At 46.3% G+C, this 15,527-nt stretch overlaps 1 protein-coding gene across 1 annotated transcript in view; it reads left to right on the top strand.

Moving 5' to 3' along the window:
• Positions 1-15,527, top strand: part of LOC126542176 (corticotropin-releasing factor receptor 1-like) — a 318,876-nt gene that overhangs the window by 291,460 nt on the left and 11,889 nt on the right. The window contains exon 9 of the mRNA XM_055077310.2: positions 40-175. Coding sequence (XP_054933285.2) covers positions 40-175 — 136 coding nt within the window. The remainder of the gene's footprint in view (positions 1-39; positions 176-15,527) is intronic.

Raw genomic sequence — 15,527 nt, 5'->3', positions numbered from 1 at the left:
CTCGAAAGTTCAGTGCTAATGCGTCTGTTTCGATCGCAGAAAGGTGTCCAAGGCGACAGCCCTGCTGTTCCCTTTGCTGGGCATCACGCACCTCTTCTTCTGCATCAACCCTCGTGATGACGCCCACTTCGAGAGCGCCTACGTCATCTGCAACGCACTGCTCCAGTCGTCGCAGGTACGACTGTTGTTTCCACTCTCATCTCGATGCAGCTCTAACGGTTTTCAACGCCGAGATCTGTCGATATAAGTGGTTTGGATATTGGATTTTTTTCATGCGGTCTCTTCATTGGCAATTTAGCTTGTGCTGGTACTGTCGTAATAGCAGTTGTCTTATCGCTACCACAATATGTTGCAATGAAACCGGTGCCGAACGCAGCAAAGTTCTCCGTAGCAAAAAAAAAAAAAAAAAGCTGTGGAGTACTAATTTCGGAGCTTCATTGGCGCTCTAGTGGTGACCATATACGTGATCTGACTTGCTTGACTTGCTTAAAATTATTCAGATATGTTCCTCCTTGTGTGACACACAACTGGCCTAAAAGTGATGTAAATTGTGTTCGTACGATAACATGTGCAAAAGCGGAGGTTGAATTGCGTCGCAGTATCCGTCATCTTAGCCTTCACGGGAGTATAGTTGAGGAGTAAATAAATGTCTCATTATAAGCGAAGTATATATATATATATATATATATATATATATATATATATATATATATATATATATATATATATATATATATATATATAAAGAGAGAGAGAGAATGTGGGTGTGGGTATCGAAAGATTATTGCCATATATAAAAACAAACTTCACATTAATTTGACAGTGTCATGTTACACCATTTTGTTACGCAGTTTATAGATTTCAACACCTAATGTTCGACTGTGAGAAGAGCAGCTCTGCCAGTCCTTGGTGCTCCTAAAGAGATAACTACCATAGAAACCGCTCACGCGTGATCTTTACTAGAGCGCCTGTCACCCATCAAAGAATGTACGAATTTTGGGTTTGGACGGCGTCGGCTTCTCACAGCGCGCTGATTTTGCCTTCAGATACTCTCACAGGCTTTAGTCGCACTGAATCAAGCGCTGCCATTTCGTTGCATTTCCTTCTCGCTGCCTTCAACTTGTTTTAACGGTACTGACCTCAGATTATTGCATACAACTGAGTGCTTAATCCCTCAGTGGTACTGAGTTCCGCACTCCTCGTCAGTATTCGAGCAACTTATGGCGATTAAGGCCTATACGGATTGATTATTGCCCACAGGAGGCCGACCAAACAAACTCGTACGCACTTGATTCGGGACAAGTGCTTCCAGAGATGTTTCACAGGACGCCCAAGCTGGTGCAGCGTTCTTCGCGACGCATGCGAGGCGTCGTTTATAATGACCGCGCTGTTTCCGGCCTGCTTCCCGAAAACGTTGCGTTAAATAATGACTCGCACAGGGAGCTAGGTGCTCTAAACCTCGGCTTTAGCGTATTCCATGGTGAGAACACCGGTTCAAATTATGCAACGAGAGAGGCCAGCCTTACGCTCGAGGGACTTTAATCAACGGCCGCGGGCTGATTCGCAACGGTACCTTAAACTCAATCTTCCGACAGTTTTCGGCAAACCCAGCGTGCAGCCACCGCAACCTACGGGCCTTCTGGACGACGCGGAGGCTTAAGGGAAACTTCAATGAAAGGAACTCGCGACGCAGCATGCGGGTGTGCCATCGAGCAAAAAGGTATCAACGGCATCTTGAAACTCTTTCTGCGAACGCTCTACAGACCGGAGCAAACATACGTGGACGATGGAGTTGATGGCAGAGTAAACAAATGTTTAGAGAGTATAGTTGCCGCAGGGCACAATTTGATAAGGATGTTCACAGAAGAGAGCACCAGTCTTGAATCGGATGGCAACTTTCCAATCTCCTCTGTATGCATAAGTGCAGTATCGGTGCCAGCTATCCCTCTCGCCCCTTTACCATCGCCTCAACACCCATTAGCCCCGGACAGGGGTACCGAAGCTAGAAAATTTGCTCCTCTACTTCCCTCTCCCTCTCTCTACACGATGTGTAGGCGAAAAAGTAGAAACAAATTGATTGGTTTGTCGGTGCCTTGACACGGTACTAAGGAAACGCATTAAACACAAAGCGAAAGCATTAAAACGTCGCGGATCAGATGTGGTGATGTGGCACAGGTGGAGCTGTGAGTCGACAGGACGGCCAAGGATTCGTTCTACGCAATGCTTTCCTGCTACGGGAATCGATTCTTGTCTATAGTGCTCAAAGTCTGTAGGTGTCGTGACGGGTTGTGCCCTGCTTCGCTTTTCTTTCTTTTATTCCTCATCTTCAAGCTGCAGGTGTGGTGTCTGTTTCTTATTTACTTGTTTATTTGTCTCTTATTTACAATTACTAGTCTGATGCTCTCTGTCATTCGTTGTGTTTATATGTTCTCAGCTAATAATCAATCAATCAATCAATCAATCAATCAATCAATCAACCAATCAATCATATTGAAAGGGGGTTTACTAAAGTTGGACGGCAGGCGGAAAGATCGCACGACGGGCACAGCAAAGACAGTCTCAGCTGGCGTCAACAGCTCGCGATCTGCGCTCGCACCTCCCGCCCAGACCGTGTCCCACTGCTGCATGCGCTGCTTCATTCCTACTACAATTCATTTACCGTGCCCAGGGACAACCATGAGGTCTGAATGCGGCCGCACGCATACACCAAAAAAAAAAAAAAAAAAAGAAAGAAAGAAACAGCAGGAAAATATAAGTAAAAAAAGCAACGAATAAAACCAATCTTGAAAAGAAAAGAGAGAGGGAAAGAGTAAAGAGAGGAAATGTAAGGAGGTCAACCAGACGAGCGTCCGGTTTGCTACCCTACACTGGAGGAAAGGAAAAAGAAGACTGTACATATAGCTTCGCTACCTATCGTAAACTGCTGTTCTCTTCTGAGACTGTTAAACATTACTTTAGTTTTCTGCAGATTAATTTTTAGAACCACCCCTCTGCTTTGCCTCTCCAGGTCAGTGAGCATGCATTGCAGCTGGTCCCCTGAGTTACTAAGCAAGGCAATATCATCAACGAATCGCAAGTTACTAAGGTATTCTCCATTAACTCTTATCCCCAATTCTTCCCAATCCAGGTCTCTGAATACCTCCTATAAACACGCTGTGGATAGCATTGGAGAGATCGTATCTCCCTGCCTGACGCCTTTCTTTATTGGGATTTTGTTGCTTTCTTTATGGAGGACTACGGTGGCTGTGGAGCCGCTATAGCTATCTTGCAGTGTTTTTACACACGGCTCGTCTACACCCTGATTACATAATGCCTCCATGACTGGTGAGGATTCGACTGAATCAAATGCTTTCTCGTAATCAATGACAGCTATATATAAGGGTCGGTTATATTCCGCACATTTCTCTATCACCTGATTGATAGTGTGAATATGGTCTATTGTTGAGTAGCCTTTACGGAATCCTGCCTGGTCCTTTGGTTGACGGAAGTCTAAGGTGCTCCTGATTCTATTAGCGATTACCTTAGTAAATACTTTGTAGGAAACGGAATTGGTAAGGGAATACATCTACTTAGGGCAGGTAGTGACTGCGGATCCGGATCATGAGACTGAAATAATCAGAAGAATAAGAATGGGCTCGGGGGCGTTTGACAGGCATTCTCAGATCATGAACAGCAGGTTGCCATTATCCCTCAAGAGAAAAGTGTATAACAGCTGTGTCTTACCAGTACTCACGTACGGGGCAGAAACCTGGAGACTTACGAAAAGGGTTCTGCTTAAATTGAGGACGACGCAACCAGCTATGGAAAGAAGAATGATGGGTGTAACGTTGAGGGGTAAGAAAAGAGCAGATTGGGTGAGGGAAGAAACGCGGGTTAATGACATCTTAGCTGAAATCAAGAAAAAGAAATGGGCATGGGCAGGACATGTAATGAGGAGGGAAGATAACCGATGGTCATTAAGGGTTACGGACTGGATTCTAAGGGAAGGGAAGCGTAGCAGGGTGCGGCAGAAAGTTAGGTGGGCGTATGAGATTAAGAAGTTCGCAGGGACAACATGGCCACAATTAGTACATGACCGGGGTAGTTGGAGAAGTATGAGAGAGGCCTTTGCCCTGCAGTGGGCGTAACCATGATGATGATGATGATGCTGATGATGATGATGATGATGATGATGGTGTAACCTAACACCCCTGACTGTCACTTCGAAATGACAGTCAAGCGTAGTCAGCTTTAGAACACGTTCGGCGAGCGCATTATTCTTATTTTTTAATATTCGTTTCTTTCACCCTGTAGTAGGTATGAGCAAAAAAAAGGGAGTTGACAATGCCTAAATTAGTTTCCTGCGAGATAAGGAGCTGGTATTCATTTTCTTTTTGTCTTATGTTTCGTTCTGTTGCAGCCGATGCCTGTTCAGTCCTCTGCAACACTATACTCATAAAATGTCTTCCATTTCGTAGGCGGGTGGTTTCACCCTTGCTTCCCTGACTCGTTTCCCCTTCGCGGAATAATTGCATACGACGTTTGCCCTCATCATCTGTGATGCCACATTGTAATAGAACGGAAGATCCCAGAGTACAACGTGTTCGTTTCGCCTCATTGAGCACCAGCTGGCGCATAGCAAAACACGTGGCTCACTAAACACTGTTTCCTCGTTAACGCTGCGCTATGCGCACTCTCACATCAAGGAACACACAAGCGCGAGCAAAAGGCAAAAAAACACGCCATGCGTGCGCGCGCTCTCACACGGCCACACACGCGTACAAACAGAGCCAGGCACGCGTGCTGTGTCGCTCTGGCAGAATCACTGTTACGGGCGAAAGCAGAATATCGCGGATTCGTGCACCCAGATGAAAATGAGATGAAATGGGAACCTGGGAGGATAACGAGATGAATATTGCCTCTTTTCAAGAGCTATGCCTTAGACACTTGCTTACTAAGCAGCATATAGGAGAAAGCGACTGGGGGAAATATGAGGAATGGGGACGCCAAGCAAACAGGCGGCACATAACGAGGCTCGCCCGCACCAAAGCGGATTTTGGCCGCATTTACGATGATTGCTAGCGTGTGGATTTCGTATCCGAATGCTTCCGTTAGCTGTCCCGGGGCTCCGAAACGAGAGCATAAGCCATCAGAATATCAGCTAAGGTCGACGGTTTGCCGCGCATAACGCAATATTTCCAAGCCAAACAACACGTGGTACGTCACGCTTTTCTGGTAGTTTGAAATTACGGTAACGGTGGATTTTAATATAATAGAGCCCGACCATTCGCTGGCATTTTCGCGTATTTGGTGTCTCTATATATAGGCGATTATAATAAAGGATCCGGGGCCGAATCCAAGTACGCATTTCTTTTTTTTACAGCGAAGCTGTATATGGCTACCCGATTCGTCTGTCCGTCCGTCCGTCCGTCCGTCTGTCACCTGTACGCCAAAAACTCCTCCGGCGCAAACCCATACGCATGCGCGAAAAAAAAAAAAAACGTCGTGGCCGTCACTCTTATAGTTATCATCTTCTTTCTATGTGTAAAGTACATTACCATTTCCGCGTGATGTTATCAGCCGCGGTGGTCGCTCTGAATGTTATCATCTTATCGACCATGTTTTGACGCATGACCTTCATGGCCACATATAAAACGTGGGATGGTGGCGCTCCTTCGCTCCCATTGGAGGATCGAAAAGCATAACAAAACGCAATCGTGTACCCACCAATCGTCGACTTTAACGTCGACGCAGCGCGCCCCGACGGCAAGTGGACTGCATCCTTCCTGATGGGACGGTTTGGAATTGAGTGCTACACGGACGTCAATGTGCCGACCACGCGTCACCGGTCGTGTATAGATATAACATTTGGCAAGAACGTCTCTAGCATAGCAGTACAACCGATCGCTGCGTACCACAAAGACCGCAAAGCTTTAGTCACTGCGGTAACGAATGAGACAAAATAATCACGATAAAAGCCACGAAATTACGTGAATGTGTATTTATTCAATCAATATAGCAATAACCATATAAATGAATATATTTGTGAATATAGTCATCCCAACAATCCTTCTTCGCAGAGTGGAATGGCACTATTTCTTTTCTTTTTTTTTTTCGAAAGTGATGTTTGCCATTCTCCGACCACTTAGGTTCGCTATAAGGACATTACGAACAGTTCTAGCGTAACGGAATTTTTCACATGTCAATAAACGTAGTGTTTTTCAGGAGAACAAAACAACTCTGGCATACCTTCGTTTGGGTAACTATAATTCACTTCCTTGCTTTTGTGTATGTGGAAACGCTGGGAAATTTTTTGCCGCCAACTTTTCCCAAAGCTATATATAAAATGTTCAATGTCAAGAAGAGAATAGCCTGAGCAGTGGCGTAGCCAGGGTTCGAATGCCGATTTAATCGAGCGGTGCGTTCCTTTACGTCTGCACGCACCCACCGCGGTGGCTTACGGGCTATAGGGCTTCATGCACTGCTATAAGCACGACGTCTCGGGATCAAATCCCGGCCGCGGCGGCCGCATTTCGATGGCGGCGAAGTGCAAGAACGCCCGCGTCCCGTGCATTGTGGGCACTTTAAAGATTCCCTGGTGATCAAAATTAATCGTGCTTTGGCACGTAAAACTCCGGAAATCAGTTCAATTTACGCATGCACGCTGCGTCCACTGTTCGTGGTTTGCCTCAAATACAGAGTACACCGCGCAGCGCTGGCATGAAATAATGACGAAATACTGCAAAACAAACTGATTTGCGCCTATAGAGCGGCGTCGCATCGCACTGAGACGAGCTGATATGAGCGGCTGGGCCCTTTCGAAAAGACGACCGGGAGTTGTTGGCTTTGATAGGTGGTTCATCATCATCATGATCATCGTCGTCGTCGTCATCATCATCATCAGCATCAGCATCATAATCATCATCATCAGCCTGGTTATGCCCACTGCTGGGCGAAGGCGTCTCCCATACTTCACCAACTACCCCGGTCATGTACTAATTGTGGCCATGTTGTCCCTGCAAACTTCTTAATCTCATCCGCTCACCTAACTTTCTGCCACCCCCTGCTACGATTCCCTTCCCTTGGAATCCAGTCCGTAACCCTTAATGACCCTCGGTTATCTTCCCTCCTCATTACATGTCCTGCCCATGCCCATTTCCTGATTTCAACTAAGATGTCATTAACTCGCGTTTGTTCCCTCACCCAATCTGCTCTTTTCTTATCCCTTAACGTTACACCCATCAGTCTTCTTTCCATAGCTCGCTGCACCGTCCTCAATTTAAGTAGAACCCTTTTCGTAAGCCTCCAAGTTTCTGCCCCGTACGTGAGTACTTGTAAGACACGGCCGTTATACACTTTTCTCTTGAGGGATAATGGCAACCTGCTGTTCATATTCTGAGAATGACTGCCACGCACCCCAGCCGATTCTTAATCTTCTGATTATTTCAGTCTCATGATCCGGATCCGCGGTCACTACCTGCCCTAAGTAGATGCATTTCCTTACCACTTCCAGTGCCTCGCTACCTATCGTAAACTGCTGTGCTCTTCCGAGACAGTTGAACATTACTTTAGTTTTCTGCAGAATAATTTCAGACCCCCCCCCCCCCCCTTCTACTTTACCTCTCCAGGTCGGTGAGCATGCATTGCAATTGGTCCCCTGAGTTACTAAGCAAGGCAATATCATCAGCGAATCGGAAGTTACTAAGGTATTCTCCATTAACTCTTATCCCCAATTCTTCTCAATCCAGGTCTCTGAATACCTCCTGTAAACATGCTGCGAATAGCATTCGAGAGATCGTATCTCCCTGCCTGACGCCTTTCTTTATTTGGATTTTGTTGCTTTTTTTTAATGGAGGAATACGGTGGGTGTGGAGACGCTATAGATATCGTTCAGTATTTTTACATACGGCTCGCCTACACCCTGACTACGCAATGCCTCCGTGACTGCTAAGCTTTGAACTGAATCAAACGCTTTCTCGTAATCAATGAAAGCTATATATAAGGATTGGTTATATTCTGTACATTTCTCTATCACCTGATTGATAGCGTGAATATGGTCTATTGTTGAGTAGCCTTTACGGAATCCTGCCTGGTCCCTTGGTTGACAGAAGTCTAAGGTGTTCCTGCTTCTATTTGCGATTACCTTAGTAAATACTTTGTAGGCAAATATCTTGTAGGCAAGATGATAGGTGGTTATCTTGCATTATACATGCGATTTGTGTGTTTGATGAAGTATGTTTAGAGGAAACTATGCGCGTATAAGCGCTCACATAGCGAACCCGTAGCTCCCTCGCGATGACACCGATGCTTTCTGTATACTCACATGGCAACTGAGCGAGGCGATTGTTTACGTTGCTGATATATTTATGTATGCTCATATAATATACAGTATGGAAGAAACCATCACGTCTTGCCCGTTTCACCTAAGAGGTAAACAGTGCATCTCGGCAACTAGAAAACGTGTCAGCATAGCAATGCATGCAGATGTGCCACTATACGTAGTCGCATTTTGTTCATGATGGAAGCGCCGGAGAAAGTGACGGACCGGCAGCCTTCGATCGAGAACGCTGATGTGTACCGATGGCGACTCGTAGCCCTGTCGCCGCTTCCAGCTTCTTTTGTGCGCACCGTACAAAGCGAGAAGTTGTTCATTTCAGGTCATTATGGCCAGAACAAAGCTATAAAGAAAGTTTCCTTAGTCCTGATTGTTCGTGCTTTAGATGAGGTGCGGCGCTGGCAGGCGCACGAAATTGTCGGCTGTGCTAGGCGTTATCTCCACTCAACGAGACTGACAGCGGCTCGAACTCGACGCAGACGTTTAGGAAGGGCTGACAATCGTGCTTTTCAACTTCGGGAGGTAGTTTCTACTTGGCTCGAGCGATAATAAATATATGAAAGCAAAGTCACTGCGGCAATCGCGTTTTCGTAGTGATATTCGCGCTCAATGGCCGGTCGGGCGAAGACCGGCTGAACGAGGGCCAACAGAATGGCTCCGTTGGCGTGGTCGGCCCGAAAGCTTGTCATTCTACTCGTCGTCGATCGCGTCGACGCCATTAGCGCCATTAACGTCATAACGCCTCTCAGCCACATCGTCTGCCGACTAGTCCGCCGATCGTTGGCGATGGTGTCATTGATGTCGTGTTTGTTGTCGGCCAGTGTTACCCGGCCTTTATTGAACAAACCAGCTTCCAGCGCGAAGTTCAGAAGAAAAAGAAATGTTGCACTAGCAAAGCCTGTGTGGTTGAGTTATCACAACAAAGCATGCCTCGATCGCACGACACAGACACGTGTGACGTCATGCTCAGAGTGCGTTCTGTCTTTACGCGGTACATTCAACAAGTCCCAAGTTCAACAATTAAATGAGAAATACGTGCTCGCATTACTGCTGCTACCGCTTAAAGAGTAAAAGTGCATACCCGCTTTCTTCCAAGACCATTCGTATCTGTTTGTAAATTGACCGGGCAATCCTTTAAGCTTACCGCAAGTGAGTAAGTTGCCGCGCTGCTTGCTGCCGAGTGACCAAGAGGAAATCTTGCACGAGAGGGTAAGGGGAGTGATAACGAGAGGCAAGGAGGTTAACCAGGCTTTGTCCGGTCGGCTATCCTGCACTAGGAGAGAGGGGAAAAGGGAATTGAAATATAACAAGAAAGAGAGAAGAAAAGTTCGCACCATGCACGCACAAACGAGCACAGACTTATCGCCATTGTCATCCCACCCCTTATTGCCACTTACTCTGAGGCAAAAGGACTTCTTCTTGGGCAAGTTGGTGCTTAGATTTCCTAGGTATACTTTGTGGCGCAAAATACATTTCTTGAAAAGGGACAGAAGAAAGAAAGACAGTGAAGCGCCAGTTTGGCGCTTCACTGTCTTCCTTTTTTCTATCCCTTTTCAAGAAATGTATTTTGCTCCACAATGTATACATAGGAAAACTCTGAGGCAGCTTACTGTATAACTCGTGCAGATTCTTTTCAACCGTCGCTAAATTCTTTCAAGAGTAAAATGTTCCATGCGTATTAGCCGTGACTTGCGTGCGAGAACCGCTATTATTGCTTCACCTTGATATCAAACCGACCAAGTCTCACAACGATTATAAGTATACTCTTGGGCACGAACTGCTCATCAAGCGTTAGTATATAAGCAAGGTTCGTTGTGGCACATCTGCTGCCGTTCACTGCTCAAATGCCAATTACCGACCGCATTTTGTAACGGAACTTTCAATTTTACACTCCTTCGCGCCCTTCCTCATTGGTTCGCGCAAAGCGACGCCCCCACTATCCCTTGGATTAACATATCAGCAAGACGGATCATCCAAAATGAGTGGAATTGTATGGAAAAAAAAACATTTCGTTAATATGGTAAGACCACTGGCGCTTCCCTTCACACTGGGCGCTTTCACAACCGAATTAATCTTTTGGTTGCAGATTATATAGAAATGACCAAGCTTAAGGGCAACGATCTGGCGCATTTGTTTGGAGGCGCTCTCTCTCTCTCTTCACATTTTTATCGTTATCCACACTTTAGTCTTTTTTAATGCCAGAAGTTATTTACGCTGTACACAGGCGCTGTGAAATTTTTGAGGGCAGATTGCGAACTACCTAAATATACTTCCCTCGGAGCTAAGACTCTGTCTTGCATCGGGAGATAAATATTTTCGGGAAACCACGCAGAAATCATTTGCGGCGTCCTTCGGTCGTTAGTTCTTATGCCTCGGTCTGTTTCGCCTTGCCGCACATTATATACATGCACGTGGATTATTGCGAAATCGTTTCATTTGCGGCTTCGTTTGGTGATGGCAGCACGGATTTAAGAAGCACATACGATAATGTTCCATCACGAATTGCACGCTGCTGGACGTAGCACAATTTTTCTTAACATGAAGTAATAATCCTTGCACGTGGTATGTGTCATTATCTACTGAACATACGTCGTAATCCGAGTACCTGGAAGACTTTGGCGAGCACATATTAATCGTAATGAAGACAAATATGGCTAAAGAAATTATGATATCCTATGACATATTATCCCTGCTGAAGTTGGTCAAGTATAGCGCTCTGCGTTCTTTTTTTTTTTTTTGGTGATGCCGAATCGGGGCCCGTATTCATACAGACAGAAAAACAAAAAGTTTAAGCATTGTTTGTGAGAGCTAGTGCCTGCCAATGCTGATATTCGACGTATCATTAGCAGAGGCAGCCAGCCGATGGCCAACAGCAGTTACGAACAGAAAGCTTTGTGAATTCAGCTTCAATGAGCCTAAATTCATCGACTTCAATGAGCCTATCTGGACTGAAGCAAAATTATTTACAATTATTATTTTTTAATGTTCCGCACCTAGCACTGCTTCAAATGTAAAATTGGGTGTATATTGGCAGTTTTGTTTGATAAAACCAATCTTCCTCCTGCCTATCTTAGTTTACCTACGTTCGTCGCTATCCAGAAACAACACAAAAAATGTCGAAACGCTCTTTCGTCGCCTGTTTTGTTACCTGGTTTATGTGCGCTTGGCCATTGTTCTATCCACAACTTATTGGAATATTTCAGAGCACTGTAAAATGGATCATCACTGTCCTATTTACGCGATCTGGTAGACACAGTTAACAAAATAGTGATATCTATTTTACTTTCTATGTCACAACTTTGTAAACACTATACATAAATATTTTCAGTTTCATTCTGGCCACTTTTTACTCAAATATTGCGAAACTGAAACCGGAAGGGGCGCCCGTCAAGGAGTTGAAAGTAACTTCTTTTTTTCTTACATGAAAGAAATTTAACAAAGCCTGTTAAGCGGCGGTCGCATAAAAGTGTTTTATGTTTCACTTTTATTTGAGGCATGCTGCTCAGCTGTAGCTATAGCTAAAGATGTGTCTTAAATTTCTACGTGTTCTCATCAGTTAATGTTCATCCCGTATCTGCATGATAGCCCTTTCAGTCACACTGATCACGTAAGAAGATGCCTTGGGTTGCGCTAATACAAGATGGAAAGAATATATGCTTTTGTGTTGTCTTTTCGTGTTCAGAGCCCTTTGTGCCACATCTATATGCACTGACATAGAGGAGTACAAGTTTATCAACGTTGTCCACAGTCGTGCAACCAAGGGCCCTATAACATAAAACTATCCCAATCTGTGTTTATTCTAATCTCCTGACGTAAAATTTACGCAACCACCAACGCAAGCATCGGGCGGTGACCCGCAGCGCTGCCTGAAGCAGTCCAATCAAAAGCTCTCCTAGTTTATAACAGGTCACTTTTGTTCTTTTTGAAAACAAATACCATTGCCTGCACTAAAGTTTTTATTATCTAATTGGCTGGCAAGAGGCGAGGAACGCGCTCAAGTGGAGAGGTTTTCGATGGGGCCGAGCCAGCGCAGTGACGATAGATAACCGGATGAGGAGGGTGGTGCCGGCGCCTGTGATTGGTCCGTTTCCCCTTACTTAGCTTGCGATGGCTGGTCGAAAATTATGGCGGAGTCCAATAAAAGGCTAAGAATGCCGCTAAAACGCAGCCCGAGCACAGAAAAGTTGGCACAGCGATGTCGCATAGGTGCCCAAAGGGCTCGATAACGTTATACTGCCACGCAGAAAGTCTTATTGTACGCAAATAAATACGTGCTCTCCGGCGATCGGCGGGCAGCCATCTTCTATTCCTTTGGCCGTCTCCGACTATTCAGAAGGAAAGTCGGTTTTGTTCAACATACTAATGCATCTTTAACGTGTACACGTCACATTGATGCGTGAGTTTCCGCGGTTTCGTGACTTTGCTTTACCGACAGGTGAAGTGGGTGCAGCCCGAAAACTTTTGACCAATAGCAGAAGGCTAACGGCAAAAAGACATCATATCAGAAATAAATATTTTTCTTTTGCTCGGTATATTCATGCATAATCAGTCTGAACAACACGTCATATCAGATGGGGAGCTATCGCGGTTTTCGTGTCATCGCGTGACAGACAGGCAATGTGAGGGTGGCTCGAAGATTTTTTGACCAATCGTGGAGGGCTGACTGCAGAATTCGAATAGAAAAGTTTGGAAAAGTTTTACGTTACAGCGCCACAAGGTGCTATCGGTGTCACTCTCACCACATCAAACCAACTCTTCTAGAATGTGTTCCTGGAAAGCTTTTGTTGTAATCGCACCGCTGGCACGAGTTGTTGGAAACTCAGTGCTGACGCCCGTTATTGCAAATGGGTCGCAAGCCCCAAGGGTAGCGTTGGCCTGGCGGCCTGGGGCACAACTGGAAGCATCCGAAGGTCCCGGCAAAGCATGAGTCGACTGGTAACAGAACAACTTGTTTATTCTAACATCGCAAAAGAGCGGGCGGTCAGGTCGACCGAAGTGGAGAGACGGGAGAGCACGTAACTCAACGGAAGAAATCGGAGCCTCTCTCTTGGCGTCCGGGGGCAGCTGCTCTTATACTCTCGGAGTTGAGGGCAAGAGGAAGGCCTCGTGACGAGACCACGTGACGGCGGGTACGGACAGACTGAGAGACACGTTGAGACGAGTGTAGTGACGCATCGCCAAGCTGGCGCCTGTCAGACCTCCTCGCTTCACACTTGGGGAGCTCCTCTCCCCGGCTGCCGCGCTTTGACAAGCGTGGGCACACACACACACACGCACACACGAAGACACGTGGCACTGAAACACGCCTGGACGCGCTTGGCGGGGAGGCTTTGCGGGAGCTCCGAACGGGCCAAAATGTCCGCCGCTTTGAACGAAGCCCCGGCGTCCGTTGCATCCGCGCCGGCTATACCGCGCGTCGTAGGCGAAACGTAACACTTTCAAAAAAAGCAGCAGACTTGGCGGCCAGCGCTTGGGCAACGCGTAACGTCGACGTGCTGACGCAGCAGTGCCCGTGGATGCGGCATATCCGCACGCTTTTATGCGGTCCTTTCATCGCCTTTAAAGAGGGTTTTATACTTGAGAAGCATGGACTGCGCAAGAGACTTTCGCAATGTCTTATCTCGCCGCTACCTCGAATTTCGCGGCACGAAATATTCTCTTCACCGACAGATTGATCGATCGTTTCTAAGCCTATAGTGCTAGCACGTTACGTCGCTATATGTGCGTGACAGAGATAGCTGCATACTTATTACGACAAAAAGCAGTGCGGCATGTCGTGACGGCTTCGGCGAGAAGCGCTTTTAGACAGCGCGCCACTTGTTGCGAGCGTGCGAGGATCGCGCGGCATCTCGTGAGCGTGGAATACGGTTCCCGTTCTTGATGGGGCAGTTTTATACTGAGAGGGTAATTAGCCGCGGTAGCTCCACCAAGAAGTCCATGTGCTCCATGCGGTGGCCATTTACACTGCCTCTGAGATCAGCGCAGTTTACTGTTGCACAGCCTTCGGGATCGGCCCAAGATTACTCGGCGAGAGGCCAACCGAGTACACGTGCCAAACAACGTGGAAGAAAGCGTAGAAAGTAGAAATGAAGAAATTACGGGCTTCGAGGCGTATATTGGTTACAGTGAGAATATTTGGGCGCCGTTTGTGGTTTCACCGCGCAATTCCGAGGAGAACAGAGCAGGTCACCGGTATCTCTGTAAGGGTAGCACAGATGGCGATATATATACACTATATAAGCCGATTTGTGTGCTGTCGTGCTAGTGCTGTCCTGTGTATACGATATTCACCAAGGCAGTGGCAAAAGGAGCACTCGACAGCAGTCACCGTTACAAAATACGAGAAGGTTCGCATTAAAAAGATGAAGCAACAACCAGAGAAGCTTTGTTGCATGTGTTTTGTAAGAGTGGCACCTAAGGAAAAGGCGTAGGAGAAATTTAGGACACGCCGCAAGATACATTTAGAAAAGAGAAAAGAAACAAGTGGCAAGAAAGGGTTGCAGAAATCGGTCACACACAGGTGACATTGTTGATGTTGCCGACAGTCAGTTCGAGTTGATGCAGTGCGAATATTGTTAGGAAACATAAGTGTTGACCAACACTTTTGGGCGACTAACTGTTAGGAAACATTTCAGCCGTAGCAGTGTGACGTGTCAACGCGTCCAAGATGAACGACAGTTGCGTGTAGCACAAAGAAAATTTGGAGGATGCTTAAGCTTCGCCTCTGGGGGGGGGGGGGGAACGCGATAGCACTCAAAGACCCCTAACTGTTTTCCCATGCTTCCCGGCAACTTTACTTATGTAATCATTGCGTAGGTTGATCTCGTGATATTATTTCGCACTTTTAATATTTCTGTCTGAGACGATCTAACATAAAAGATATGCGCTGTCGGTGTTTTCTTTTTTTTTTTTTTGATAACATTTGTTTGTGGGCTGCCGTTCTCAAAATTCCGAGGAATAACTTCGTAAAGAATGAAAGACGAGGTATGAGGAACTATGGGGTGGAAGAGTGGTTGGGTATGCGTATTCCGGAATTATTTTTACCGAACAGACCGTCGACGCTGGGCGCGGGGCGCCGGACGGGGGACGCCAACGCCGGATTTTTTGCGATACGGGGCCCTTAACGCTATCGCGTTAAAACACGCAACTTTCTATTAAGATGCACGGCTGTAATACTCGACATATATGATGGAGCCTTTTTGATGCGGAAATC

This window comes from Dermacentor andersoni, chromosome 2, assembly GCF_023375885.2.
Source record: "Dermacentor andersoni chromosome 2, qqDerAnde1_hic_scaffold, whole genome shotgun sequence".
Lineage (NCBI taxonomy): Eukaryota > Metazoa > Arthropoda > Arachnida > Ixodida > Ixodidae > Dermacentor > Dermacentor andersoni.
This window is presented reverse-complemented; position numbering and strand designations above follow the sequence as displayed.